This window comes from Vanrija pseudolonga, chromosome 8, assembly GCF_020906515.1.
Source record: "Vanrija pseudolonga chromosome 8, complete sequence".
Taxonomy (NCBI): domain Eukaryota; kingdom Fungi; phylum Basidiomycota; class Tremellomycetes; order Trichosporonales; family Trichosporonaceae; genus Vanrija; species Vanrija pseudolonga.
Window position 1 is genome coordinate 42,732 of NC_085856.1, and position 27,731 is coordinate 70,462.

At 58.0% G+C, this 27,731-nt stretch overlaps 10 protein-coding genes across 11 annotated transcripts; 3 read left to right on the forward strand and 7 right to left on the reverse strand.

The window, feature by feature from the left end:
• Nucleotides 1–978: 978 nt before the first annotated feature.
• OLE1_1 (Acyl-CoA desaturase) lies at nt 979–2,790 on the forward strand. Its single transcript, XM_062776398.1, has 2 exons — nt 979–1,299; nt 1,352–2,790. The coding sequence occupies exons 1-2, from the start codon at nt 1,001–1,003 to the stop codon at nt 2,694–2,696; spliced, it is 1,644 nt and encodes a 547-aa protein (XP_062632382.1). The 5' UTR covers nt 979–1,000; the 3' UTR covers nt 2,697–2,790.
• A 6,399-nt stretch (nt 2,791–9,189) lies between these two features.
• Nucleotides 9,190–9,815, forward strand: LOC62_08G009836 (uncharacterized protein). Its single transcript, XM_062776399.1, has 4 exons — nt 9,190–9,335; nt 9,384–9,449; nt 9,496–9,583; nt 9,642–9,815. The coding sequence occupies exons 1-4, from the start codon at nt 9,264–9,266 to the stop codon at nt 9,743–9,745; spliced, it is 330 nt and encodes a 109-aa protein (XP_062632383.1). The 5' UTR covers nt 9,190–9,263; the 3' UTR covers nt 9,746–9,815.
• Nucleotides 9,816–11,869: 2,054 nt separating this feature from the next.
• Nucleotides 11,870–13,169, reverse strand: LOC62_08G009837 (uncharacterized protein). The gene is made up of 6 exons (XM_062776400.1): nt 12,976–13,169; nt 12,590–12,745; nt 12,460–12,552; nt 12,288–12,419; nt 12,167–12,252; nt 11,870–12,125 (listed from the first exon to the last, which is right to left on the reverse strand). Exons 1-6 carry the CDS (start codon nt 13,144–13,146, stop codon nt 12,056–12,058), a joined length of 708 nt encoding a protein of 235 aa, XP_062632384.1. The 5' UTR covers nt 13,147–13,169; the 3' UTR covers nt 11,870–12,055.
• A 2,449-nt stretch (nt 13,170–15,618) lies between these two features.
• Nucleotides 15,619–17,147, reverse strand: LOC62_08G009838 (uncharacterized protein; the record flags this gene model as incomplete). Its single annotated transcript, XM_062776401.1, is given in 2 exon segments — nt 15,619–16,602; nt 16,620–17,147. The coding sequence occupies 2 exon segments, from the start codon at nt 17,145–17,147 to the stop codon at nt 15,619–15,621; spliced, it is 1,512 nt and encodes a 503-aa protein (XP_062632385.1).
• Nucleotides 17,148–17,177: 30 nt separating this feature from the next.
• LOC62_08G009839 (uncharacterized protein) lies at nt 17,178–17,904 on the reverse strand (the record flags this gene model as incomplete). The annotated part of the gene is made up of 4 exons (XM_062776402.1): nt 17,178–17,214; nt 17,252–17,410; nt 17,469–17,661; nt 17,802–17,904. The coding sequence occupies 4 exons, from the start codon at nt 17,902–17,904 to the stop codon at nt 17,178–17,180; spliced, it is 492 nt and encodes a 163-aa protein (XP_062632386.1).
• A 212-nt stretch (nt 17,905–18,116) lies between these two features.
• LOC62_08G009840 (uncharacterized protein) lies at nt 18,117–19,178 on the reverse strand (the record flags this gene model as incomplete). Its single annotated transcript, XM_062776403.1, has 2 exons — nt 19,112–19,178; nt 18,117–18,983 (listed from the first exon to the last, which is right to left on the reverse strand). The coding sequence occupies exon 2, from the start codon at nt 18,975–18,977 to the stop codon at nt 18,117–18,119; it is 861 nt and encodes a 286-aa protein (XP_062632387.1). The 5' UTR covers nt 18,978–18,983; nt 19,112–19,178.
• Nucleotides 19,179–20,414: 1,236 nt separating this feature from the next.
• On the forward strand, nt 20,415–21,295 carry LOC62_08G009841 (uncharacterized protein; the record flags this gene model as incomplete). Its single annotated transcript, XM_062776404.1, is given in 5 exon segments — nt 20,415–20,505; nt 20,543–20,668; nt 20,688–20,882; nt 20,962–21,079; nt 21,181–21,295. 5 exon segments carry the CDS (start codon nt 20,415–20,417, stop codon nt 21,293–21,295), a joined length of 645 nt encoding a protein of 214 aa, XP_062632388.1.
• A 689-nt stretch (nt 21,296–21,984) lies between these two features.
• On the reverse strand, nt 21,985–22,776 carry SR4_1 (Spherulin-4; the record flags this gene model as incomplete). Its single annotated transcript, XM_062776405.1, has 1 exon — nt 21,985–22,776. One exon carries the CDS (start codon nt 22,774–22,776, stop codon nt 21,985–21,987), a length of 792 nt encoding a protein of 263 aa, XP_062632389.1.
• A 367-nt stretch (nt 22,777–23,143) lies between these two features.
• Nucleotides 23,144–24,159, reverse strand: GALE_0 (UDP-glucose 4-epimerase; the record flags this gene model as incomplete). The annotated part of the gene is given in 2 exon segments (XM_062776406.1): nt 23,144–24,024; nt 24,042–24,159. The coding sequence occupies 2 exon segments, from the start codon at nt 24,157–24,159 to the stop codon at nt 23,144–23,146; spliced, it is 999 nt and encodes a 332-aa protein (XP_062632390.1).
• Nucleotides 24,160–26,020: 1,861 nt separating this feature from the next.
• LOC62_08G009844 (uncharacterized protein) lies at nt 26,021–27,641 on the reverse strand. 2 transcript variants are annotated; one of them, XM_062776407.1, is made up of 7 exons: nt 27,070–27,641; nt 26,994–27,020; nt 26,926–26,938; nt 26,642–26,826; nt 26,439–26,532; nt 26,334–26,387; nt 26,021–26,295 (listed from the first exon to the last, which is right to left on the reverse strand). In XM_062776407.1, exons 1-7 carry the CDS (start codon nt 27,301–27,303, stop codon nt 26,207–26,209), a joined length of 696 nt encoding a protein of 231 aa, XP_062632391.1. In that variant the 5' UTR covers nt 27,304–27,641; the 3' UTR covers nt 26,021–26,206. The 2 variants fall into 2 exon arrangements, with proteins under 2 accessions (XP_062632391.1, XP_062632392.1); XM_062776408.1 differs by lacking the exon at nt 26,334–26,387 and having other exon boundaries at nt 26,439–26,497.
• Nucleotides 27,642–27,731: the final 90 nt, after the last annotated feature.

The window sequence follows — 27,731 nt, forward strand, 5'->3', positions numbered from 1 at the left end:
AGGCAAGGGGTTAAACAGCATCACGCAGCGTGGGGCTGAGTAAAGTGTGCTTGGCAGCACGTGATAATGGCGGTGGTTCCCCAGTTACAAGCCACCTCATAACTTTCAATTGTTTACGTAATTGGTCAAGTTTTTCGATGAGGTCAGTCCCGTCACGTGCTCTGCCAGCTGAGGTGCCAAACGAGGCTGTGACGTTAGGGCGAGATTCCACCCTGTCTCTCGGTCTTGGACCGCTCACCGTGACCATTAATGGAGGGCGGTCGAGATAAGAAGATCCCTTTTGGGGCTAATCCACTAACACCGCCGTCACTGTCCGAAAAGCTACTCGACTGGTTAACCCCATGCCCCATGTAGTCACGGCAGGCAGCGGACTACAGCTGTTTGATCGATGTGATGCTCTGCACGCCGCATTGCACTGATGTTAGGGAATGTTATGAGCCTGAGAGCATGCACAAACGTTCTTGAGAGCAGAAGGCCGCACGCAGAGTAACGAGGCAAGCAAGCACATTACAGTTGGTCGGCTATCAGTAGACGCCCCGCAGGGCCGCATTCATTAGGGGAGATAAGAAGCAGCTTTGTACGCGCCGCTCGGATGAAACTCCAAGTGACAAGCAAACGTTCCCCACTGTATCTCCACGCAACTGCCTGGCTCGGCACCACGTTGCAGCAGTGCATGCATTTGTATTGTGATGCGTCGTGCGCGCCTCCTTTTCCCTTTGATGAATGATGCGTGACTGCGAGTGGGGATGGGGCCCATTCCGCACCCAAAAAGACGCCACTTTCTCACGGATCACTATGGACCTGGCGTGGATGACGATTCACACCATATTTAAGAGGTCCATGCCACACCACATCACGAACTTGTCACTATCGGTCACTCATTTAAGACCGACGCTTTTTAGTTTCCCTCGCCACCGCCCGACCGACTCGTGCACAATAATAGCAAGTGAGGCGACCCCCGCCACCGCACCTGTACAACCGCTACCACGACCCACTCTCAATGCAACTGCTACACTCCGATAAACAACTCCCAGCCCCCATGTCCACCGCAGCCGAGGCCGTCCACCAGTCACCCTCCAAGGTGATCAACGTGCTCGACCCCGAGGCGGAGGACTTCCAGGTGTCTGAAAACTATGTCACTAAGACGGTGCGAAACCAGAAGCACCTGCCCCCTATCACTTGGTCCAACTTGCTTTTCAACATTCAGTGGATCTCATTCCTCGCCCTGACGATCCCGCCTGCTCTGTCGTTCTATGGCCTTGCCACTACCCCTGTCCAACTCAAGACTTTCATCTGGTCGTGAGATTGACTGCGTCTTGACATAATGTGGCACTTGCTAACTTGCTCCCAGAGTCGTCTACTACTTCATCACTGGTCTTGGCATCACTGCCGGCTACCACCGACTCTGGGCTCACCGCTCGTACAATGCTTCCAAGCCTCTCCAGGTCACTCTTGCCCTCGCGGGTGCCGGAGCCGTCCAGGGATCGATCCGCTGGTGGGCACGCGGCCACAGGGCTCACCACCGCTACACGGACACGAAGCTTGATCCTTACTCGGCCCACGAGGGCTTCTGGTGGTCTCACATTGGCTGGATGCTCGTAAAACCCCGTGGAAACATTGGCTTCGCCGACATTTCCGACCTGAGCAAGAGCCCCGTCGTCCGCTGGCAGCACAGCAACTATGTCGCCCTCATGGTCTTCATGGGTCTTGCCTTCCCAACCACTGTCGCTGGCCTCGGCTGGGGTGACTGGCGCGGCGGCTTCTTCTTTGCCGGCGCTGCCCGTCTTGTCTTTGTTCACCACTCGACCTTCTGCGTCAACTCGCTTGCCCACTGGCTTGGTGAGACTCCCTTCGACAACAAGCACACCCCTAAGGATCACTTCATCACTGCTCTTGTCACTGTTGGTGAGGGCTACCACAACTTCCACCACCAGTTCCCCATGGACTTCCGCAACGCCATCAAGTGGTACCAGTACGATCCTACCAAGTGGTTCATCTGGACCATGTCGAAGCTTGGCTTCGCCTCGCATCTCAAGAAGTTCCCCGAGAACGAGATCAAAAAGGGCCAGTACACCATGAAGCTTCAGATGCTGCAGGAGAAGTCCGAGGAGATCAAGTGGCCCGTCCACTCCAACGACCTGCCTGTTATCCTTTGGGAGGACTTCAAGGCTGAGGCCAAGGAGCGCTCTCTTGTCGCCATTCACGGTTTTATCCACGACGTCTCTTCGTTCATTGAGGATCACCCCGGTGGAGCCCACATCATCAAGAAGGCTGTCGGCACTGACGCCACTGCTGCCTTCTTCGGCGGTGTCTACGACCACTCGAACGCTGCCCACAACCTTCTGGCTACGATGCGCGTCGGTATCCTCGTTGGTGGCATGGAGGTCGAGTCGCTCAAACTCCAGGGTCTCCGCCGCAGCGTCTCGTCGACCCCCTTCGATTCGGATGTCTCGTCGGCTTCATCGGTCTCTGTCACGTCCATCCTCTCCGAAGTCAAGCTGATCGAGGAGCGTAAGCCCGCCCAACAGCCTGCTGCCCAGCTCTCTAACCCCTGGACTTTCAGCATTCCTCCCTCCGAGAGGCTTCGCATCGTTCAGGCCGAGCTTGAGGTCCGCCCGACCGTCCTCTCTGGCCTCAACTCGCAGGCTGACTTGGCCGCCGGTTCATGCTCTCTCCCGCCTCCTCTCTCGCCCTAGTTACCCCTTGAAAGGACAGTGTGGATGGGAAGAATAGTCGCGTCCTGGTCGCTCGGTGTCCGCTTCGTTGGTAGCGCCAATAGACATCAGCACCCAACCCAGCGTTTCTCTTTGCATCCTTACCAAAGTCAATCCACACACAGTCCTTGAGGGCATGGTTTCATAGCGATTATTATCTGTATCACTGTTGCTCGACACGACCTCGAGGCGGTGCCACCACCCCCGAGACAAGCCTAACGACTGGCATCAAACATGCATCTCCAATCAAGCTAGTGCCCAGTTTGCACGCCATGCTGAAGCAATCCTTTCGCGTCAAATCGCGTTGAAGGCGCGAGTTAGAAGAAGCCGCCGGTGACACAGGTCGAACTCGACTAGCGTGTAATAAGTAGCGATGACCCTATAGGTAGAGGATTAGATGAGAAGCAACAGAAGCCAATGCCAATGCCACTATCCACAGTGGAGCCCATGAGGTCGCCGAAAAACGCCTGGCGGGTGTCGTAAAGCTGAGCTTCTGGGAACCTCCGGCTGGTACTTTGTCACCGTGGTACTAGGTGCCGAGCTACCACCGCCGATCCAGCCCCGGCCGCTGTGCTGTATATTGGCTGGTGGAACAGTCTCGACGTCCATGTCCTCGTCAGTTCAACGGTCCCCCGCGCTTGTATTGGCTGGCGCAGATGAGGTGTGCTTCATCGGATAGGAGGAAGGGAGTACGTCCCAATTCGCGTCTTGCAAAGTGATTTGCGATGGCCTACAGAGTGTCAGCACTTAAAGTAACAGCAGCGAAGCGTGTTTGGAGAGCAGTTTGAACTGGCTGGCGCCAACATCTTTGGACAATACCTCATGAACAAGACAAGTGCCCTGTACAGCGCCAAAAAGTCTTACGTACCTATCTGAGCCTTGCGGATGATGAGGACCTGAAACGAATGATGGCTCCGCACGGGCTTGCATGCCAACACCCACAGCGGAGAGTGATGCGCGGCGGTTTAAGCCGTCTTGGCAGGAGCCACCCACAATGGATAGAGGGGGTGGAGGGAAGGCGATGGGCTGTCCGGTAGGCGAGGAAGACATGTGATCATGGGAAGGGAGTGCGGCGGGCGGAATTCTTAACGGTCAGGAAACTGTGAGAACAGTGGACATACCCTTCATGCGTTGGAATGGACGTCCCGAGAGACTGCACGGGGGGCACACCGGCCTTAGCCATCATATAGTCGCCCGAGTCAAAGTACTTTCGCTCCTGTGCGTGTCAGAACCGTCACATATCCTAGAGGAGATGCAACCAGTGGCTGATGGGAATGGTTATGAGATGCTGGGGCAGCGTTGGGGCAGCCATGACGGGGAGGTAAATGTGCCACCTTCCACTTCGGATGATAGCCTCACTTTGCGTATCTTGCTGAGCATGTTTTTCCCCGGCACCTTGCCATATAGTCTGAAAGCCTTCAGATCGTTCTCGCTCATTTGCTTCGGAGCTTGTTAGAAACGGAAATCTGGAAGCAGTAAAGGAAGGGCGCATGAAACCCACCAAGTCGTCCGACTTCTTCTGTGCAAGTCAGCAGGTGGCCGCAGAAATGCAGACATGTGGCGACAGTGACAGCTTGCTACACAACCACTGACCGTAATTTGAGGGTTCATGCTAGGCTGAGACTTGAAAAAGGTGAACGGAGGGGTGAGCTGGCGGAGAATGGGTGAGAAGTGATGGGACACCCAAAGGCGACAGGCGAAGAGCTTGCCGTCTGTGGAGACGAGTCAGACGACTATCAATGACCAGGAACTTGCCGCAGAACGTCTGCTGAAAGCCAATTCAATCACTGGAGGAGGACTCTAATGCTCGAGTCAAGAGGGGTTGGGGTTAACCGCCAAATGAGCTGGGCGAAGTTGGAGGAATTCTGACGGTGGAGGTCTTGTCGCCACCGGGAACTGTCAAACGTTGGCCAAAAACGGCGGCTGTAGGGGGGCGGGAGGCTCCAAAGAGGCCAAGTGATATTTTGCCCACACAGTGCACAGTAGGAATGAGCTGGTTTACTGCGGTGGCGGCTTGGCTTGGAGGATCCTGTATTGGAGGGAGTTGGACGGGAGTTTTGCAGGTTGTTTCAGCAGGAAAGGCGATTTTTAGTGCCAACGGGGAAATCTTGCGAACGAAGAAAGGGCGAAGGGACAGGGAAGGGGGTAGTTAAATTGGCTTCGGTGCTTCCTCTGCTGCCGCAGCATTGGAAGGGTGGTTGTTAGTAGTGCGTGGCTGGTGCAAGGGTCAATTCTCGCCACCGCTATCTGGGGGGCGGGTACTACTCTGATTATGACGTTCTATTGCCAACCGCATTTGTAGGTATGTCCGCTCCTCCAGAGTTAGACGTCGGCCCAGTGGGGCTCCACTGTGTTCACCGATCCCGGTCCTGGCTTGGACTTGGGTTCAAGAGAGTTTGGTAGACCTCGGGGAGTAGGGTATGCCATGTGGGAGTGAATTGCAATGTCAGGCAGAGGTTAGGTTTCAATATCAGGGACGGCTGCAGACACTCACCCTGCCTGCTGTCAGTCTCTGGAGACCGAGGCGAGGTTTTAGATCGCCTATTGGGAGTTGGGCCATCTCGAAACACGAGGTCACCTAGCCTAGCGATCCGCCGCTCATTGCAGCTATGATCGTGTACAGCCCACAGCTTCGTTTACGCACGAGGCCTGGAGGAGACAACAGCTTCTCTCGTTCGTCTTCACTTGTCTCTACCCAACCCGACCCTAACGCCGCCTGTGATGGTCTCTGCCTCGTCATTAGCCTCATCTTATCGAGGATACGTGCGAGGCGGCTGCGCAGACACGCTATTCGTGTGTGACGACGACAAAGAAGCGAACGAAGTTGTTGTGCCACCACAACACCAGGACATTACAGCTTATCATCACAACCTGCATGTCACGCTATCTCTTTATCATCAAGCACATTACCTTTAGTGGCGCTTCGGGTGAGCGCATGCAATCCCACATGTTTGGGCACTTGCCAAAGATACTCGGGCTGAGCCGCTGTTTCGCAATGTCCACCAGGTCAAGGTGTGGGACGGCGTCATAACGGGTAGACCCGTTTGCTACAGACCAAATCAAGCTCGTACTGCAGCCACGGCGAGCTGCCCCACTTTGTGCGCAATCTTCCGGTTTCCACAAGTTGAGAGGAAGCTCTCAACTTTGCACCTAACCATAACAGCCAGAATCTCACATCCTGATGCGCTCATTACGGCTAGAGCCAGGCGTTGCGTCCTGACGAGCCCGATATGGCAGATGACAGATACCACAGTGCTTGCGAAGAAGAATCTCCTCCCCGTACGCCTTTTTGGTAGTCACGACGACTACAGTTGCGTGGAGGATTGTCACCTCGAAGGCCGTTTGACAGGCCACGTCAATCCAGACCGAGGACCAATGTCCAGAATGTTTCTATATGTGAGGAGCTGAGGGGCTCCTCTGCAGCCCTGACACTTAGGCCTTCGATGAGCCATCTTAGATGGAAATCTTGACATCGAGATCTCGATGAAGGCCGGGTGCAGTTGTCCGACGACGCGTTCGGACCGGACCACGCGAGGCCGAGCCATCACTCAACGCCTAACTAGCTGTCTGTAAATCATCGCCACCACCACCCTTGATACTTGCTTCATTCAGCACTACCTCCTACTCATAGCAGTGGTGCCTCACCATCACGTGCCCCCGCCCAGGCGACGGACGGAGGCGCGACTATACACTCTTACCACCGCGGTCTTTGGGGGGTCGCGATACTGGGGGGGTCCTTCAAGGGCTTTACACCTGCTGGTATCAATTGACGCCCCATCGTTCAGTTCAGAGCATTCATCCTGAGGACACCGTTTTTCGCAGCGCCAGCAGCAGCACTACCACCAGCAACACTGGGAGTCGCAGCGTGAGCAGCACTGGGGGCACAAACGGTGCAGCAATATGTGAATAGCGCGGCGCTCAGCACCCAGGTCGGCTTAGCGCCCCGAACTGCATTCCCTATCTGTGACGCCTCGCCATTGCCGCAACACTAGCAGAGGCAGAAGTTACAGCAAGCCCAGGCCCCATCTCTAACCCTCTCGCAACGTCAACTACGCCCTCAGCTATGGTGCGACGTCTCGCCTTCTACCGCCGCCGCCGCAGCACGGTCACGGCCCCCACAGCTCCCGCCCGCGCGTCCGCCGGCAGCTCCGTGCTTTTGAAGACCCCGACTGGAGCGCACATTGACCAAAAAGAATGCTGGCAACCGCTGCATCGCCCTGCCAATTCCTCTCGGGGGTGACGCCGGTCCATCTAGCAACGCACCAGCCTGTGCTTGTCCGCACAGTCCGTCGAAGCACCACCTCCGCCCGCCTCGGCGCCAGCTACACCATGGTCATACGCCGCCCTTTCAGCCTCGTATACGCATCACAGGCCCTCCCTCTACGCGACGGCCCCACCCGCGGTCGAGACACCCTCGGAGCTCGCCCAGGTCTATGCAACGTGTCTGAAGCCGCACACCTCTTGAGCTACATCCAACGGCTTCTTAACTCAGTATACGTCCCCATCAATCGACAATAGGAGTGAGGTCGCCTGGAATTCTGTGAATGCTGAGCCCCCTGGAAGTGAAGACATGTTGATTCTCCGTACTTCTCAGGTTGCCAGCCAAGTGAGAGCTCTGATTCCTCCGACCCGTTAAGCTAACGTCAGGATGCATGACCTGTTTTACCTTCCAGCTGGTTACAGGTGGTGCAGAGAGTGGCTATGAGAAGTGTTACGGTAGCGCTGACGGCATGCCTGGCTCGGCCAGGCTGGCCTGGCCTGCCCCAGTGCGAGAAAGGAAGGCTAGACACCCCCAGGAGGTTAGAGAGTCCCCAACGATTCCGTCAGTCCATCAGTTATAAGAGAACGCCATAGAAACCCCGGAAGTTCATCGCCTGTTTCCAACAAGAAGTTCAAGGTAGTGTGCTGCCGAGGGCAAGAAGGTCATTGTGAACTCTCGAGCACATCGGGCTTGGCTCGTGGCCTGCTCACCCACCTTTGCACTTATGGTAGCGACATCTACTGGCCGGGTTATACGTTCAAACAAGACATAGAGACCAACATCATCGCAACCAAATTCTCTGGCCAAACCCACAGGACCTCTGACTGGTTACTCCTCACCACTCCCCAACCCACCATGTCCACTGCAACAGCGACCTCTTCGTACTGGACCCTCTCCGACGTCTCCCACCGCCCCGTCGTCCCCTGCGTAAGTGTCTTCCCAACCGACTACTGTCTCACTTTCTCCCAGTGTCGCGCTCGACCAGCAGAGCCATCGCAAACAGCCCTGCAAGTAACTCATTGTCTCTGGCATCAGGCCCCACCCTCACGCTGGACCACGACCATTTCCACATGGTCTACAAGGCGATCATCGAGTACGCCATCGTTGACCCCGCAGCTCACAGCTTACTGAGCCCGGTGAACAAGGCTCTCCGGGAGCGAGTTGATGCAGTCAGCGCTCAAGACATCCGATCCGCCTGAAGCCCACTTGGAGAGACTGCGCTTCGGCCCAGGCGACCGCTCCCAACAATCTTCCTAACCTACCCTCATCACTCGAGAGCCATTCCCCCCTTAGTATGGGACGAGGGCATACCAGAGACGCAGGCGCGGGTCAAGGCGCTGATCAGGAGGCACACCATCGTTTTCGACGAGCCAGGAGTACTCCCCCGACAGTTTGAGTCGCTCGTCGTGGCCATCATGGACGAGGTCCAGCCCGAGTTACGTCCCACTCCGACTCGGCGCGCACGACCGCCGCGAGGTCAAAGCGTATCTCGGTGTTGTGGAGTGTCCTATTTGTTTCTTGGTGAGTGAATCATGTGTGCAAATGATGTCACTTCACGTCTCGCGATTTGTGCAGCAGCTGTACATCTGGCGCATTCTTGCATGTGCCACTGGGTAACCCAGTCCAGAGCTAACCCGCCAAACATCAACACGGCGCTATGCTGCGAGCAGCCGCTCTGCACTGAATATTTTGTTCAGATGAAGTGTAGCGAGGCGACAGTCACGCATCTCGAGTCGGAATCGGCTTGCTGTCCGTACTGCATGGAGTCCGACCTTTTGTGTCATCTGCCAACGCCCATCACCGAAAAGAGTCTCGCCGGGTATCGTCTCATCCCTGGGCGACAACCGGCCAAGCGGGTGGACCATGCTTGTCGGCAAGTCTTCGTCCCGTCGCTCGTCGTCGGCCACCTACCTATTGGTGTCGTGGAAGAGCAACTTCAGCTCCAACGCCTCCAAGCTGCTGTCCAACATTTCCGGTAGCCGCAGCCGTGCCAACTCGAAGAGCAGAATTCACTTTGCGCCGCAATCTTATATGCGGGGGTGGATGTTTCATGACGTCATGGCGTCGCGGTTGCGCTCGCTGGGTGGGCAGAGCGTCCACCTGCATGGCGGGGTCAATTTGTTTGGCCTAGTGTTGGGTCCATTCCGTTGGATGCAGTCGTGCCGTAAGGCATTCAACGCCACCCAACCACGTCCTAGAGCGCAAGCAATACCATTCCCATCATCACTTCAATCACATTCGACGTTTGTCAACTCTACACTTCTTCACAAAACACCACAAACGCCAACATGAGAAATGTCGTCCAGCTCTCGCGCGCCGTCGCGCGCCACGCGAGCGTGCGCGGGCTATCTACTTCCGCGGTACGTTTGCTCACCACTTCCTCGGTTCGTGGTTGCTGACTCGACTAGACCACCCGCGGCAAGACGTACGAGCGCAACTACGAGGTCGACCCCGGATGGGATCACAAAGATGCTGTGGGTGTCACTGGCTGCCGACGCTGGGGCTGTGCTGATATTGCAGACGGCCTCTGAAGCCGCTGTCAAGGCTGACAACGACCCGGCGTTGCCCAACAAACCTCATGCTGAGCTGCAGGCGGAGACTGCTTGGCGTGAGTGACGAGCAAAGGGAAGGATGAGGGCGGATTTCTGACGCTCACTCGTTCGCAGAACTCACCCACCAGCGCCGTGTCCAGAACGAAAAGGATGAGGCCAAGGCCCACATCCAGACTGAGAGTGAGGCTGAAGTGGGGGCCGACCAGGGCAAGAAATAAGCTAGAAAGGTTGAGGGAAGGAAAGTATCGACTGGGGATATGCATCGGTGCTGAAAATGTGACCTTCTCGACATACTACTCGTCGCCGTCCTCGCCTTCGTCATGGTACTTCCAGTGTCTTCTGCACAGTGCAGTTGAGGCCGCTTTCACAGCTTCGAAATGATGTGGAGACCCACGCCAATCGGGCAATGTTCCAACCGAAATAACCTTCAAGGGAGGCGCTGATGTACTCACTGTTCTGAGCCGTCTTGTGAATAAACAACCTTCGAGCACCCTTCGAGCGCTGTTTTCCTCTTTCTTCGTTTCGGGTGCAATGGATGGCGATGTCATTGTGGAACGCACGATTTGTAGTTATTTTTCGGGCTCCATTCTGCACAAATAGACACTTGCGTGGCCGCAAACCGCCAACTCCAAAGCAATAACGAGCTTTCGTCTTTAATATGCCATTGAGGAAAAGTGGCCTGAACAAGCCGTTCACAAATTGCGAAGCATATCCGTTTCACTGTGAGCATCGAAGACTCCACATTACGCATTTGGGACCTTCGACAATCGCTCAAGCCCTTTGTCCAAGTTGTGATCAACCCCCTCCCCTCACCCTGAGACTAGATGCCAGCTTAGTGGAGAGTGGCTATCCTGCGGTGGCGCGGAGGTGCCGAAACGTCCTTTCCTTGTTGTGACGGCAGCGCTCCCAACCGGCGTGGTCCTACCTCGGAGCACCCATTAGGTCTCAACCATTAAAACCAGCTCATTAGGAATCGTCTTATTCGACACCACTGATTCAAGGAGGCATCCTTTCGACACCACTGTTTAGGAATTGGGAATCAGCCATTAGGTTTCACGGGTAAAGACGCAGGTAGGCTGGCCGAGGACCACAAAGAGTAGGGGGCAGCCCCGGTTGAACGCATGTGTAGGGTCCGCCCCGGCCGCCATGGGATTTGTCGTTGTCCTCGCGACGCCGTGTTCGGGCTCGACATGTTGGTTCCAGTGCGCGGCCTCCGCCTAGGCCTTTGACTCCTCTGCAGCTCGTGTCAAGATCGACGATGAGTGGGCTGGTCCCGCTGCGCGATAGACCTACAAGCAGCAGCACACGCCTAATGACCCAGCACAGGGCACCTATCATCTGGGCAGCATGGGCAACATAGATCCAGGGAGTCTAGTGGGGTCCCATGTGGGGCAAGGCCATGTTGGTCGAGGTTCCCCGGCCCGGGGTACAATGGCATCCATCACTTGGTATCCATTCGCTGTACTCTTGATCAATCCAGGCGGGGAGCAATAGTCAGTGGGCAACTCCGGGGCATTTGCATCGGGCTACTCCTTGCATTCTCCATATTTCAGCTATTCTTCCACGGAACGCAGGGCCATGGTCCATTCATGACGGGACAAGGGCGGTCGGACTGCGGCTCACCTCATTCCGCCCACTGTGCCTGCTGCGGAGCATCCCCCAGCATCCTGCCCAGTGGAAGACGAGCTGAGCTGGTGCCTCAGGTCAATGGGTACATCCGAGCACTGTCCCAGTCCGCCTACTCTCACACGTTCGACATGTGTGTCTACACTAAACGCAATGTCCATACCAGGTGCTTGCGTTCTCCACTCGCTATCTTCGTTGTCGGACACCAAGGTGACTCTGTGGCTTGGGGGTCAGGGTCATGTAAATCAGATCTGACCGACGACAGTCAACACGGGTCATTGCAGTTCACAGTATCCGGGTATACAAGGGGCTCCTGCTAACTTCGTCCAGCTGTGGTCCACGTCCCAACCTGATCAGCCGACGGAATATTCACCGTAAGCGTTCAGTCGCTTCCACTCCAGTCAGACGCTGAGGGCGGGACGATTGGCGGTGGGTTGGCACCGGCCGCAGTCAACGACCAAGTGTCGGACCGGATGTTCCGTGTGACTGGCCTGTCCGCTCTTCCTCTCAACATGCCCTGTGGGCGATTGGCGTCATCACTTGTCCGGTATAGCCGTCGACTCGCGATTCTTGGCGTCAGTCGTGTGCTGCCAGTGTGTGACCACACCTCGCCTGACAACCATCGTCGCCTAGGGGATCAAACTCGGTCGCCCAGCCCATTTTGGGCCACTCGAAAGCGCGACGCGGCTACTGCAACCCTGAACATCAACTTCAACAGAGTCTGCTGTAAAGCATTACGGGTTGTAGGGGGGGAGGGGAGTGGGACGAAAGCGAAACTGCCCATGTGGGACGAAAATAAAACTGTCCATGTGCAGCCTGCACATGGACTAAGGTAAGAGTTGATCACCGATTAATCCACTTCCTGACCGCGAAAACGACTAGACTCGCGGGACTGCCGGCAGTTACCAGAAAGGCTGACACTGCCCCTCCACGCACGTGTACTGCTGATCGTGGGTGGAGAGAGTGTCGCAGCTGGGGGTGTTAGCGTCCCGAGGACATGGAGGGTGACCCACTTGAGTCCAAGAGGCTGCGTCGAGTTGTCAAAATAGCCGTTGACGCAACCGCCACACGACTCGAGCTCTGAACGAGTGTCGAGGCACTGCGGTCAGTCGACGTGTTCGGCTCGGCGCTTACCTCGTAGCCCTCCGATGAGTTTGCAACTTTGCAAGCTGACAGAGCTCCAGGGCAATACGCATTGGGGTCAGCCAACACACGCTTCCTCCGAGCGAATCCAGAAGCGGCTGCCTGGAGCGAGTGCGCAAAGACCTGGCGCCGCGTTAAGTCTGCGACACAGCACGCGACTTACAAATACGCTGCCCTGTTGACAGCCCTGGAAAGACGTGCCACCGGGAACCAAGTAGGAGTTGGAGCAGAAGCAGTTCCACTGGTTGAAGGCGATCTACTTAGGTCAGCGCAGGGACTACCTTGGAACTTACGTTTGCGTACACGTACGCATATGTCGAGGTTGCACACTGAATATAACAGTCAACAGGGGTGGTAATGACCTTGTACGAGCCCAAAGGGATGTTGACGCTGGGCTGGGCGTAGCATGTTGAATAACCCGACACAAACGAGGTGGTGCTATCCCAGTACTGCCAAGTGTTGTGTGGGCACGATTGACAGCCAGGGGGCACCTGGTTCGTGGACGTGCATCCTACCGTATTGGAGCCGGTCAGCAGGGAGCTGGGGGTAGACCAGGCCGTGGGAGCACAAGCGCATCCCTGGGTGTCAAAATTCCAAAAGAAGTATGGTTGGTTCTGAGTCTTGCAGGTGGACTGCACGCCGTGAGCCATGTGGCGACCGAAGAACAATTGTGGCTTACTGAGCAGCCAAGGAAGGTGAAGAGGCCAGGCTGCACCGTGGACTGCGGGGTGGCGGCAGCATAACATCCCAAGAAGGTGGGTGGGCCACTTTGGCTGGTGAAGCCGGGAGGGGCCTGCGCGAGGACCGACCCCGCGAACACAGTAAGAAGAGCCACCGGGAATGCGAGCATGGTAGAAAGACGATGGAGAAAAGATTTGCGGCAGTGGCACAATGTGAAAGCAGATTTATACAAATGCAACTGGGTGGGGAGGACGGAGGGCAGGTCGATTTTCTGTCCATGTGCCACTGTTTACTCAAATGTGCCTCTCCCTAACAGGGAGAGGGTAGATTACGGCGGCCGTCAAGTCATGGCTACGATAAGTGCTGCTGGTTCTAGAGCTGCACCACACAACTCGTCAGGGCTCGTGCCCGTTGACCAAGCAAGAGTTGCCTCTCCTGGTTGACTCGTTTCTATATTGTAGCCCAGGGTTGTGACCCATCGGGTTGGTCGCTGCCTTTGAGCCCGACTGCGTCCTGACGAGGCTCGAGTGGAGGGCTGCGGCGTAGACATTGTTCAGACGCGATGTTTGGTTCATCCAGGGAGAGCTCCCCTCGACCTGGAAGCCGAAGAGTTTTCTGCAGTGCCTTGCCTGTCCTCAATTGGTCTCGGTGAGTGAGCAGTACCGAGACGCGAGGCTTGAAGAGTGGTATCGGATTGATCACCAGCTGCCTTAGGCGGAGGAAACTGAGGCTGTGAGGTCCTCGTGGGGGCGGCTCTATCAGCATCCGTCGACCTTGCGATCTCGACCAGAATTCCCTGTGCGGAGGGTGAAGAAGGCACAGCTCTGGAATGCCGAGGGTATGCTCCTGAAGGCCGCGCGTCCTGTAAGGGTCCGGCCATGTCATATGATTGCTCCCGGTCTGGGTTCAGAGTATGAGTGAGCGGTGAGGGGAGGTTTGTTGATTCAGTGAACAGGGAGGCTGACTCTGCGCGGTCAGCGGCGTGTCATTGTCTGCTCTGATCGTGGTAGCTGGATGCTGTGGGCCACAACGAGGGAGTTCAAAGAGAGTTCTACAGTGGTTCTGAAGCCGATCGATCACCAAGGTCACAGATTGCGGTGGTGGCTTGATAACAGACACCGAAGGCGAAATCGGGCGTTCCTTGCGGGGTTGGTCTCGCCCGAAGCAAGCCAACATCGACGGGGTGCATAGGCATAGCACCCCCGACCTTTCGATGGCTTGGGAGCGCGGACCAGAGACGGGCAAGAGGCAAGGGCCATCCCAGGGTACAGCATGGGGGGAAGCGTGTGATCGTCACCTCACAGGGACATCCTGCAGACTGGAACGGTGAGGCCAGAGTGTTGGAAGATTTCTGACCCCTGAGGAATGTACTACAAATTCAGCAGATACTACAAATTCAGCAGATGCACTTTGGTATTCGAAATAGACTGTGCTGGGTACCAATCGGCTTGCTTTCGCGTCAGACAATGGGCGGTGTTTGCTCCCACCCGAGGTGTTGAGGTAGATCGAGTCCAAGCATTGTTGTACGCGCTGGGCATGCGTTCAGGTCCGCCGGTGGACCAGAGTTCTCAGCTCTTGGCTACCCGCAACGTCTCCAAACACCCTTTGGGATGTCGACGGCTAAGGCTGGCTTGCGGTTCAATGGCACGGCGACTGCGCTAGACTCATTTTTGTTGGGAGGTCCGCGTCCAGCGCTACAAGGTACGATTCCCAGCCCTGCGACCTGCGGGCGATGTAGAGATCCTGCCATTTTGGGGTACGACCAGTGCTGTGAACGACTGGGACAGTCAGCCGCCTGGGCAGAGTGCATGTCATACCCGTTTTCGTTTGCATTCAGCCTTGGCATCGAAGGTGTCGTGTCGCTTTGCCAGAAGAGGGGAAGGGAGGGTGCGCCATGTTGGGAATCAGTAAGCGGTTCGGCTGCAGCCAATGGAACGGTGTGGGTTCTAATGTGTGTGCGTGACCAGCGGAGAAGACATGGCCGGTTAGGGAGTTAGGGGGGGTTAGGGGGTTAGGGGGCCCCTAACCCCCTAACTGTGCTACTCACTGGCGCAAGTCGGCGGACAACTGACCTTACTGCTCAACTTGCGTCGTTCCGGCAATCTCTACACACAGGTTGATAGTGTTGGGGCGACACTACTGCCTCTAACCTCGAGCTAGAGACAGCAACCCCCTCTTTTCCTTCTTTATCACCACACTTCCTCCTTCCGGTGCGCAGTGCCTCTCTTCGGTTTGACACTGCTCCCCACTCACTTCCAAAACGCCAAACTCCCGCAACGCTGAGCCTTTTCCTTCCTAACGCTGGGCTCTTGTCGTGTAGATGATCCCCCCTGCAATAGTGTGCCTCTTCAGTGCTACTGCGGGTCTAAATTATACCTCGGCTTTGTCCATGCAGGTGTGTCCCGAAGGGCAAACACACCATGCTGCCTACGTTGGCTTGTGGGCTAGTCCTGTCCTGGGGGTGCAATTCCGTCCAGGCATTACTGGTTTTCAAATCAGTTCGCTGCCCATGTGCCTCGGTTTTCCGCCCCTTCTGAGTGCACAATGACATCGTTGTCCGCACTTTGTAGTCCCAGTGGGTCAATGCACAGGCGCAACCTCTACGTGAAATTATCAAAATGACGGTGCATCCCATGATCGCTTAAATGGCTATGGGAGGGTTGAAGGTGAGGGTGACGGGCGAGCCGTTAAGCGTAACCCATTGGATAGGAGGCTCGGATCCAACCTGGTCGGCAGTGACCGAGCCACCGGAGGTCGAGGCAGAGCCCGATGGGATGGTAACGGGAACAGGGACGCTGCAGGTGTTGCCGTTGGTGGTAACCACGATCTGGCTGATGCCTTTGCCGTCCGAGGTGAGGGTGTAGGTGGCACCAGGGTGGCAGTTGTCGAGAGCCATGCGGTCGAGGAAGTACTGGGCGTTCTCGTCATGGGTGAGCGAGATGATGGGCCAGTTGGTGAGACGCGCGAGCTCTTGGGCGACGGTCTCAACCCAGAGCTGGACGAGGGACATGCGACCAGTCTTGGGGCCGACAGTGTAGGTAGGTGCGTCGATGAGACGCATGTTGGCCTGGTGGAACATATAGGGGTTGGCCTGCAGATTGAAGAGGTAGTTGGTGTTCTCGTTCTTGCTCAAGGTGAGCATGTCCTGGTACGTGCCGCTGGTCCCAATGAGCGCGTGCCACTCGGTGACGTCACAGTCAAACGTGTCGCAGCTGTAGTAGATGAAGGTGGCGAAGCGGGTAGAGATGACGAGACCGTCGTAGCAGTTGATGACGGTGGTGGAGATGGCGGGCCAGTAGACCGAGGTGGGGTTGCGGAGAATTGGGCGGGTGTTGTCGCCAACGACGTGGGTGACACCGTTGTTGAGCCAGGCTTGGATTACATCACCGTTGTGGAGACCGATGATGGCAGGGGGAATGAGTCCGTGAGGAGAGAAGTGGGCTCCGGAGGCGATGCCAGTCTGGGTGAGCCAAGCCTCGTTGAACTGGATCTCGCGGGCGGCATCGTGATACGTGGCATTGTTGAGCTCGAGGTGAGTGAAGGTGTGCGAGACGTGAGCAAAGGCGTCACGGTTGGACGACGTCTGGTACCAGGTGGTCAGGGGGTCGAGGAGAGCGCAGGTTTGCTACAGCCGTAGGCGACGAACTCGACAGGCCAAGCGTCGACACCAGTACCAAGAGGCTTGACCCACTCGAGCGCAGTGTCGGCAACGTCGTTGGTGTAGACGGGGTAGTCGGGGAAACAGACACCAGCGCCGCTGGTGGGGTTGGTGACCACGTCAATGTCGCCGTTGCCGTTGTGGCCGAGCTCGAGGCGGAAGGACGAACCGGCAGGCAGACGCGAGTTGAGGTCCACCTGCCAGGAGACGTGGCCGTCGAGATCGGCGGGGCGGATACGGAAGGTGGTGCCGTTGGGGGAGTAGAGATCGGTGGCGAGCTCGAGGTCATCGATCTGGGGCGAGAGGTGGGTCTTGCGCTTGCCAACGAACACACCGCGGGTGAGCCAGTGGATGGGGGCGTGCTGGAGGAACGCGCAGGCCGGCGACCACTGAGAAGCCCAACTGGTGAACCACACCCAGGTCTGGCGGGTACCGACGGTGTTCATGACGGCGGCGACGGTCTTGGTGGTGAAGGTGCCGGCAGATTCAGGGCCGTACATGGCCACGGCCATGGTGTTGGCGGCGTCGGTGATGACGGCAGGTTAGTGGTAAAGGCCCTGGGAGGAGACCGTGGCCCCCCTGGGAGTGTTAGCACAAACGCGACAGCCACACTTACACCTTGACGTTGGCCGAGGAGTAATTGGACGTGTCGATGAGGCTGACAGGCTGCGTGACGCCGGCATTGCAGCATCCACCGCCGGCGAGCGAGACGCCGAAAGACGGGCCGGGGTGCTCGTTGATACGGACCATGCGGATGTTGAACGATACCTGGTAGCTCCACGGCGCGTTCCACTGCTCAGTTGTGACGGCCGAGTTCCAGCCAGTGGGTTTACGAGTAGGCCAGGGCGTCCATGATGATAATGCCCGAGTAGCGGCCGTGCGTCGGCGTGTTGTTGAGTACTGGGAGCACGGCGCCCTCCTGCGGCACTAAGAGCTGCTCGTACGGGATGCCATAGACCTGGAGGCCGTTGGCACCGGCCAGAATGCCACCGGCATCGCGTGCGAGGATGAGTATCTTCTGGTCGACTGTGGCACCGGGGATAGCGGCCGTGGCGGTGGCGGCAGGAGCGGAGGAGGCAGAGGCAAAGGCGGAGACGGAGGCAGAAACCGAGGTGGTCGGCTAGGCTGAGACCGAGTCGGAGACAAAGGCGGATCCCGAGGCGGACACCGAAGCTGAATCCAAGCTGTGACAGAGGCAGACACCGAGGCCGAATCCGATGCCGACGATGAAGCAGAGTCGGAGGCAGAAGCCGAAGTGGACGACGACATGGTGGCGGATGCGGAGGCGGCCCCAGAGGACGAGGCGGCAGCCGAGGACGAAGCGGCGTCTAACGAGGTAGCTGGCGAGGTGGGCGCGGCAGACGAAGCGGTGTCAGACGAGGCGGCCGCCGAGGATGTGGGGGCGGCAGAAGCGGAATCAGGGTCGGAGGAGGCAGCTGTAGACGCCGAAGCGGCGTCGGATGCAGCCGCTGATGACAACGTCACGGCCACTGCAGAAGATGTCGCGCCCGATGAGAGAGTAGCTGGCGACATGGGAGCGGCAGAGGACGAAGCGGCTTTGGACGTGGGAGTGGCCGAAGATGACGCCACTTCCGACGAGGCAGCAGCCGGCGACGTCGTGGCCGCAGACGACGAGGCAACATCAGATGAGGCAGCAACCGAGGACGTGGGAGCAGCCGAAGAGGAGACAACGCCGGACGATAAGTGGACCGACGAGTTGGGGGTAGCCAACGACGAAGCAACATCCGGCCAGGCGGCAAACGAAGACGAAGTACCGGCAGAGGAGGAAGAGGCGTCCAATGAGGTAGGAGTGGCAGAGGGGGACGCACCAGTGGAGGAAGAAGCAGTAACTGAGAGGAGGCGGTGGCTGACGAGGGGGCTGGAGACGAGGACAAAGCCACAGCCGGGGACGACCAGGAGGTAACAGCAGACGACAAGACAGCAGTAGACGAAGACGAGTCCACAGACGATGTCGACGAGGCGCGAGGCGCCGAAGACGAAGGAGCAGCACTGGACCTAGAGGACACGAACGAGCTCTTAGAAGTGGAGGCCGACGAAGTCACCGAGGAGCTGCTGCTCGACTTGGCCGACGTGGTGGAAGTCGCCTTGGCCGACGAGCTCGACGACGTCAAGGTAACGTTCACCGACGACGATGAGGAGGTGGTCTTTGGTTGTCCAGGGAGGCGGGAGTTCCACTTCCCCGGGTTAAAAATCTGGCTGATTTTCTTGTCGAGGCCGTGGCCATTGCCGTGGCAATTACCGTGGCCGTGGCCGCCGCCGTGGTTGCGTGGGACAGCTGCGCTGTCAAGGACAGCGAGCACGGCGAGGAAGTGCACACGCATGGTTTGCTGCTGGGCGCGTCAGACCCCCATTGCACCTGCCACTTACGGGTTCTGCGAGGTCGATACTACGTCGTAGTTTTCTGTGGGTTGCCGCGAAAAAAGAGAGACGGGTTGCAGGTGATAACTTCACTTACTGAAGGATACGAAGATTGTCCGGGTGCTGGGAGGGGAGGGGTGAGGAGATGGAGGGAGTGTGATACAATGAGATGGGGCGATAAGGAGGGACAAGACCGTGGTTATGAGTCGCGAGTGAAAAGGGCGAGGACTACGTCCGGGATATGCGAGCTTCGAGCTCCCATGGCCCGTGAGTGTTGTTGACTGGATGTGATCCGACTGGAGGGGAGAAGCGTTACTGATTGAATCATCGTCGCGTCTGACTCTCCCAAGTGCGAGAACGATGGCTCGGACGCGATGAGGCGTGAGACAGGGCGATCAGGCACGGGCGCGGGTGCAATCGGGCGACGAAGCGCTCGGGCGCGTCTTCGTCTTGTTGGTGTTGCCATCACCTCGCCGTCGGTCTCATTCCGCCTCGCTGCCACTTGCAAAAAGAAAAGAAACAGTGTGGTCAGCGTTGTGGCGCCTTTGTGGCGCCGTGGCGCGAGGCGCGTCGTCGGCTTCGAAGATCAGATCGGGCAAGTCACGCGTCGTACGTCGCGACGCGCAACACACGACGCGATCCATGAACACCGTGACTGGTACGAGATCTTACGCTTCATAATCGGACCTTGCGTCCTCGAATTCGTTCCGTTCCGTCTTCCCTGTTTCTCGTCCCGAATTGATCCACACAACCTGTGCAGAGCGCTCTGGACTGCGTCTGACAGGGCGCGTCGTCGTCGTCGTCGTCGTCGTCTTTGTCGTCGTTGTCGTCGTTGTCGTCGTTTTGTCGATGTTTTTTTTTTCTTTGCAACGATGGCTAGTGTTTGTGATCCTTCTCATCCATGGGCTCTGTGATCCACCAAGTAAGCCCTATCGCCCCAGGCGGTGCATCTCGCCACAGCACCTACTATTCCGCGCAACCCCCTTTGACTCACCAACACAACCCCACCAGCCCTGACCCAAATAGCTGTGAGTGTCTGTAACCAACCTGCCACCCACCTTCGCACCCCTCCACCGCGACAACCACACAAGCATGGCGCACGTACCTCACAATGCTGCCGACACGAGGACGACGCGTGTTGTGCTGGAGTGCGCGGCAGCATCACCCCAGATTCCGTCTCACGACAATACTGACCCACCCTTTTCCCCTCCTCTCCAACACTTCCCGTCCGTCCTCTCCTCAAACGACAACGTCGACAAACCACCAGCATCCAATTCACATCATTTTATTACATTGTGGAAAGTCATGGTGCTCGTCGGTGTCGTCCTCCCCGTCCTCATCCCCCTCGTGGGTGGCCTCGGCGTGGGTCTGGACCCCCGGCGTCACCGCTCAAAGTCGGCATGGACAGCAACCCGTCTGTGACAGCGACAACGGTGATCCCCGGCCGCCTTTGGCAGCCCCCGGTGGGCGCCAGCTGGCAGATCGTTCTTAGTGAGTTGTTGCTCTTGCGCCCGCTGACACCCACCAGGTCAGTCAATTGTTGCCAGCGACGTCCCGACTATCACTCCTGATGTCGACGTCTACGACGTCGACCTCTTCGACACGCCGCCTGAGACCATTGCCGCGCTGCATGCCCGCGGCAAGCACGTCGTGTGTGTGCTACCTTGCCGCAGGCTCATATGAGGCCTGGCGCACCGACGCGGCCAGGTTTGACAACGGCGACCTCGGAAGCGCGCTCAAGGGCTGGCAGGGCGAGAACTGGGTCAAGACCGGCAGCCCGACGGTGCGCGCCGTCATGACCAGCCGTATCCAGCTCGCCGCGAGCAAGGGCTGCGACGCCCATCGACCCGGAAAACGTCGACGCCTAAGTGGGCGGAAACAAAGGTGGCCGCCGCAGACACCAGAACAATGATAATGGGCTCGGACTCACCACTGCCGACGCTACAGACTGTGTCGAGTTCCTCGCCAGCACCGCCGCGGGCTACAAGATGTCGATCGGGCTCAAGAACGCCGGCGACATCATCCCTAGCGTGCTCTCTTCCGTCGGCTTCTCGGTCAACGAGCAGTGCGCCGAGTACAAGAGTATGATAAGTACGCTGCGTTTGTCAAGGCCCGCAATCCCGTCTTCCACATCGAGTATCCTGGCGATGCTCCCAACCCTTCCAGCTCCGAGCTCAACGCTGCCTGCAACTCGTCTGGCACCAAGGGCTTCAGCACTGTCATCAAGAAGATGAGCCTCGACAAGTGGGTTCAGTACTGCAACGACCAGAAGGCAAACTAGCGTGCTCCTGGGGTCCTGTGGGCTGCGTCCTTTCTTTGTTTCTGGCCTCGAGGCGCTGGCGCCAGGGGCGGGCTTCTTCCATCTTCCTGTTAAATTCTTCCTCCCTCGTCTTACGACACTTCACGGCTCAGTCGCTGGCCGACACATAGTTTAATGCCTTGAAGCCGATGTATGAGTGAACTGTGCTGGGTGCAGGAGACAACCATGCTGGGTGCAGGAGTCAACTACACCGTGTGTATGCGTCAACAGTGCTCGGTGCCAGTGTGCATGCTGCGGCTATGAACCCGGCCTCACACACACTGCCAACCCCGTCATCCCGTCATCCCATCCCCTTACCCAGGTCACTCGTTGCAGTCAACACGGAGGCGGAATCTAGAGTACGAGCGTATCCGTTTTACCGAATTGGATCTCACGCCAAGCTGGATCTCACACCGACCTGGATCCGTTGCGCAGACCATACACCGAATCGTGGTGACACCGTCCATACCCGAGTATCGGGTTCCGCCGAACTGCGATGCGAGTACGAACCGAATCCGTGACGCCATCCTCACAACCTGCTCCCACGCCTTTCGTTACTGTCGTAGCGGCCGCCAAGCTGGCACGAGAGGTCGGAGCGTCCGAGAATGGATGCACATCTCCTAGAATCACTGTACATTGATGACTAGGACTACATCATACGAGGCCGCCGGTCACACAACGGCACCTGCCAATTCGTCCCACGCCTCCGGCCACTCGTTGTAGCCGCCGCCAAGCTGATGCGTGACATAGACACCGCCGAGACGGAGATGCCGAACTTGCTCGAGGATCCCGACGGCGCCCCCAGCGCCGCCGCTGACCGAGTGCACAATGGCGACGCACTTGTGGCGCAAGGAGGCGGGGATCTCCGCGACACCGTGATGCAGGAACCACTCGGCAACCTGGACTGCCGACTGCTCAAACACGACGACGAGGTCGGCGTCCTCGACGTACCCCCGCGCAACGACCGTCCCAGGGTTGTAGATCACAAGAGGGCCTTTGCGGGGTGGCGCCGCAGCTTCTAGGGTAGGCGGCGCTGTCGCGGTCACTGCGCGCCGGAGCCGCGCCGATCGGATGCAGTGTGCATACGCTGCCAAGTGTCCCCGGAGATCTGGGTTCCAGGGAGCCTCGTCGATGAAGATGCCCTGGACACGGAGCAAGCCCTTGGATGCAGTCTCCCACCCGGCATAGCGGTCGATGTCGGCCTTGACTGCCGCTGAATCGCGCGCACAGTACGAGCAGTGCACGTAGCCGACCACCGAGATGTTGGTGACGGCGAGGAGCGAGGTAATGGCCGCCTGGCAGCTCGTGTCGGGGAGGGGGTCGGGCCCTGGCCCGCTGGAGGGGTTGACGATGGCAATGAACTGCACGCTGGGGTGGGCTTTAGCGGCGAGGACCAGCGGGTCCCACGACCCAGGGAGCGGGTAGATGTAGAGCGGCACGATCACGATCGGGGGAGGGGGCATTGTCGTCTTGATTGGGAAAGGATACGAATGAGACCAAGATGAAAGCATGCAACAATGGAGTTTGGATGCACATGAGGCCGTGCACACCTCCCGACGCCTCGCCCCGTCAAACTTGTATGTACAATACAACTGTCCGCTTTAACGCAACGCCGAAGTACACGACGCCCAATGCAGTGTTCAATAATCCATGTTCAACATCCATTGTGCAAACCCTTGTATGGGCAAAGCATCACTTCCGGTGGTTCATGCGGGGCGCGCCGCGCTAGCGCTCCACAGCCGCCTTGGACACAAAGTTCCACAGGTCCAAGGCACACTGTGCAAGACTCTCGGTCGCCACCCAGTTGAGCTCGGAGAGGGCACGGTCGTTTCAGGCGACACAAGAGCCGACGTCGCCGGGGCGGCGGGGCGCGAGGGGCGAAGGGACCTTGCGTCCCGAGGCTTGCTCCAGTGCATGAATCGCCTCGGCGACGGTCGTGCCATTGCCCGTCCCGAGATTGAACGTGCGGAAGGGCGCGCTGATGTTGGTATCGAGAGCGGCAATGTGGCCGCGGGCGAGATCGGAGACATGTATGAAGTCGCGTATTGCCGTACCGTCGCGCGTGTCCCAGTCGCTGCCGCAGACGTCGAGGTGGTCACGGCGGCCGGTGAGTACGTTTGTGATGACGGGGAAGAGGTTGGTGGGGACGCCACGCGGGTCTTCGCCCAGCAGGCCCGAGGCGTCGCACCCGATCGGGTTGAAGTATGGCAGAGCCACAATGCTCCACTTGGAGGGAGCAGAGTATGCGACGTCGGCGAGAATAGCCTTGCCAAAGTACTTTGTTCGACCGTAGGGGGAAGTGAGCCCCGTGACACCTGGTGTGGCGTGCGAGACGTCACCTTGGCGGTCGAGGAATGACTCGGGGTGGTGGACGACGTCGTACTCGCTCAGTGGCTGGCCGAGGTCCGCTTTAGTCCCGTACACGGTGGCCGAGGAGGAGAAGACAAACTTGTGGATACCGTACGTGTTGAGGAGTGCGACGAGATCGACGAGGCCGCAGACATTGTTGCGGTAGTAGTCGATGGGCTGCGAGATGGACTCGGAGACAGACTTGAAGGCGGCAAAGTGGATCACACCGGAGATGCGCGAGCGGAGGGCGGAACTGCCACTAATGGCATACTCGTCGAGCAGGGCGGCGAGGTCTTGACTGCGGTAATCGAGGTTTTCGAAGCGGAGGCTGGGCACCTTCCTGTCGTTGGCCTTGCACCAGACTGTGGCGGCGACGAACGGTAGGCGTCGAGCTCGAGGAAGGTAACGTCGTCGTCGACGCGATAGAGAAATGGGTTGACCGTGACAGAGTCAACGGGGGTGAGGAGGTGCGAGTCTGAGGTGGTAGAGGCAGTCATGAAGGTGTTGGCGCCGGAAGAAGAGGAAGATTAGGACGAGAGAACAGACCGCAGGGAGGAGAAGGAGAAGGTAGAGGCCAATGTGCTAGTCACTACGGCTTTTAGGCAGCGAAGGTCTTGCAAGAGGGTGCGTTGTCTGGACACGTAAGCAGAGGACTTTTGAAGCGTACCGCAGGAGGCTAGGAAGAGAATGACAAATGAGTCGAGGGGTGGGGGAGATGAGCAGTTTGCACCTTGGCTCCAAGATCTCTTGGGGCTGGACAGCGAGCAACAGGAAAGGTGTGACGTCTCGAGACTGTGCCGTGCCGATATTCGTGAGGCTTCCCCGTCCGTGCCGTATTATGTGTGAAGTGGGTTGGGAGGCGACGTGCTGAACTTGCTTGATGTCGAGTGGCGGACTTGGGTCAAAAAGAGACCCATAATTCCACAGGCCGCTGCAATGCAGCGTTGGAACCCACCTGCAAGTCATGGGGCCACTGCAGACGGAGACGGCCTTCATGGACAAAACAACGAGAGCTGTCTTCCGGGCCGAACGTATCGATTCTAATACTCAGGGGTCTCTCGACGGCGTTTGAAGCGGGTGAGACATGCGCCTTGGTCAACGCGTCCGCGACTGGCAAGTTAACCGTAATTCCGCTGCTGGAGCGGCTCTACGACCCCATCGCTGGCCGTGTCTTCCTCGACGGCATCGATACGCGCCCCCTCAACACCACGTGGCTCCGTCAGCAAATCGGCCTGGCCTCTCAAGAACCGCGACGACGGGCTCGAGAGCGACCCGGCACTGCAAGAGGGTGATCCGTTGTGAAGGGACGACGGATTACATAAATCCTGGGTTGCTATGGCGTCTCTACATACCTTTCGGACTAACCACATTTCTCACTCTCAGCGTTGGCATGCGCTCCACAGGCCGAGCGAGCTCCACTGACGTCGCTGCCCTAACACGCCCCCTCGCGATGGTAACTCTCTTGCTCGTCATATCAGCTTCACGGCGCCGTCGCCGACGCCGGGGCCCACCATTCTACTCACACCAGTGGCTATTCGTCTCACTCCGAGCCCAATGGTCAACTTGTGGTGGCGCGGGCCATGGAGGCTTCTGGTGAAGATGTCGGCTAGATGTACAGCGCTAAGGACGTAACAGAGCTCCACTTTGTCCCTATTCCCCACCTCTCGGAGGTAGTGGTGGCGGACGTCTAATGTGCTTTTTCAGATTCAGTTCACTGAGCTGACCACCCACCAGCTCTATGCCCACTCGCTCCAAGCAGCGGTCTCTGGGATCTCCAGGAGGAAGCGTGCCACAGCTCCACTTAGCGCTTATTGTGCTGGAACACTGTTCGCTTGCAGAGTGTCCGATTCATCAGAGGGCTTCGAGGTGAGGTTGGTATGGAAGGCCTCGACTGACGGCAGTACATCGACACTCGCTCCGAGCTCGAGTCGTGCGCAGGCTGCGTCGACGGCTACTACGACAACTCTACAAAAGCTTCCGGATTCAAGTGAGTCACTCAATATCGGATCACTCAATATCGGATCACTCAATATCGGATCACTCAATATCGGATCACTCAATATCGGATCACTCAATATCGGATCATGGCTGACATTCCCAGCTGCGAGCAACTATCCACGCATAGCCAGAAATATTCTTGCATCGATGGTACCTGCCAACCCTACTATATGGTAGTTGCGGCGTGATCGCCAACGCACAGACCTCCCTTCGTCACTTCCGATCTTATTCTCGACGCTATCATATGCTCGCTGCACTCGTTCCATCGCCAGCTGGCAGTCGACGGCAGTCGACGGCTATACTGCATCAATAGCGCCATACTTCTTCCCATAGAGTATTCCCGGAGAATACTCTAGAACACTCTGATGATGGTACCCCGCCTTAGTTCATCCTTGTGCTACGGTCACACCTCGACCCCCTTCGCTGCCATCTGGCCGCTGTCTCGTAGTCCGCTCAGGAGACATCACCACCGCGCCTAACATGTTAGAGCTTGGGCCTAGTGGAGCCTAGTGTATAGTACGCAGTAGCCAGCCGTCGCCATCAGTCTCAACCACTACTCGCCATCAGTCTCCATCGTCCAGTCGCCGCCGGTCGCCTCCACCAGTCGCCTCCGGTCAAGCAGGACACGAAGAAGACTGGGGCCGTCAGTGTCGGGAGCGGCGGAGCAGCGTACCACGAGTAACATTGGCAAACTGCTGTGAGTTGAGGTGGAGGTCGCGTTCGAGGTCTGCAATCCGTGTCAGTGTGTGTCTTGCCATCTCTGCGTCGCTCGACTCACTCCAGAGCCTGGCAGTGCCGACGTTGACTGTGTCGAGAAAAGACATGAGGTAGGGGAAGCTGACGGGGTGAGTGATGTCGTCGAGGTCCGCCGCCTCAAACCTTTATCCCGGCGCCTCACGCGCCACTGGCAGCCCCGGCGTCCTCGCCTCCCCTGCACGTTGTGCCAGACCTGTGCAGCCCCGTTCATAACCCAGCACTCACGACGATGCTCTCCAATCCGGTCGACAACGATGCCCGGCCGCCCCAAGCCGACTGGACGTGCCGGTACCCGAACAGAGCCGGAGTGCCGATGTGTTGCCGGTACCATGTCATGCAGCGTTGTGACCAGGACCCACCCGCGAGATCGAGCGAGCCGGGGTCTGCCAGCGACGTGTACTTAGTACCGTCTGTCGTTGTGCTCGCGCGAGCCCGTTGAAGCCAGCCGAGGATGTGATCGGCGATCCCACAGGCCGGCATGACGCCAAGAAGCAGATAAAGGAACTCACCGAATCCGTGGTGCTACCCGTGGTCAGCAAGGAACAGTGTAGGCATATCCAGTCCCCGAACGGCTCACGTAGATCATGTTGACGTCCCATGTGTGCTGCAACTGTGTCAGTCACAGAATGGTATGGCTTCACAGATGCACTCACCAAGGTATTGTACTCCACCTCCCAATCGTGCCGCTTGGGCAAGATCGTCGTGTTGAATGTGCGCTTCTCAGCCTCGCTGCCGAGGGTGTGGAGGTCTTGGCACGAGACGAGAAGCGTCGCGTTGCGGTTCTTGTCTGGGTCGGTCCCGATGTCTAAGGTGGCCTCGTGGAGGAATGTATCCCTCATGACGCCGTGCCCCTCGTGCATGCTGCTGTCGTCACACCACTCGTCCATACAGTGGACAACCAAGGTGAGCCAGAGGACGCTCGACGAGCGCCGTGTGCACTTGTTCCTCTTTGCGTGCTCGTCGACGAACCGTATGTCGTGCAAATTCGACTCGCACGCCTCGTAGCATAGGCCAGGTCGTGTCTGGAGGCGCAGAGCTGGGAGGCCGGGGACATGTTGGATGCCAAGCACGACGGGAGGAAGAGGACCGAGAGTGCCGTGAAGAGCGAGCTGTGCAAGGCGGCGAGGTTGACGCGCATTCAGAATGACAGGTTGGGAGGAGCGGAGCGCCCATCGCCGTGTGCTGGTAAGGACTGTGCGAGGTGTGGGGTCGAGGTCCAGTGGTGTGAAGCTGTTGTTGAATCGAGTTGCTTGGCAGGCGCGTCTTGGGTTGTAGTCAGTTCAGATCTGGGTGGAGGTTGAACAGGGAGGAGCGG

Bases quoted from the DNA above. Each gene is read 5' to 3' on its own strand.
- OLE1_1 (XM_062776398.1), top strand. From the start codon at position 1,001: ATGCAACTGCTACACTCCGATAAACAACTCCCAGCCCCCATGTCCACC. The intron at 1,300-1,351 runs GTGAGATTGACT...ACTTGCTCCCAG, and splicing joins CTCAAGACTTTCATCTGGTC to AGTCGTCTACTACTTCATCA.
- LOC62_08G009836 (XM_062776399.1), top strand. From the start codon at position 9,264: ATGAGAAATGTCGTCCAGCTCTCGCGCGCCGTCGCGCGCCACGCGAGC. The intron at 9,450-9,495 runs GTGGGTGTCACT...CTGATATTGCAG, and splicing joins GATGGGATCACAAAGATGCT to ACGGCCTCTGAAGCCGCTGT. The intron at 9,584-9,641 runs GTGAGTGACGAG...ACTCGTTCGCAG, and splicing joins GCAGGCGGAGACTGCTTGGC to AACTCACCCACCAGCGCCGT.
- LOC62_08G009837 (XM_062776400.1), bottom strand. From the start codon at position 13,146: ATGCTCGCATTCCCGGTGGCTCTTCTTACTGTGTTCGCGGGGTCGGTC. The intron at 12,746-12,975 runs GTAAGCCACAAT...AACACTTGGCAG, and splicing joins TCACCTTCCTTGGCTGCTCA to TACTGGGATAGCACCACCTC. The intron at 12,420-12,459 runs GTAAGTCGCGTG...ACGCGGCGCCAG, and splicing joins GTCAACAGGGCAGCGTATTT to GTCTTTGCGCACTCGCTCCA.
- LOC62_08G009844 (XM_062776407.1), bottom strand. From the start codon at position 27,303: ATGGACGAGTGGTGTGACGACAGCAGCATGCACGAGGGGCACGGCGTC. The intron at 27,021-27,069 runs GTGAGTGCATCT...ACACAGTTGCAG, and splicing joins AGGTGGAGTACAATACCTTG to CACACATGGGACGTCAACAT. The intron at 26,388-26,438 runs GTGAGTCGAGCG...CACGGATTGCAG, and splicing joins CGGCACTGCCAGGCTCTGGA to ACCTCGAACGCGACCTCCAC.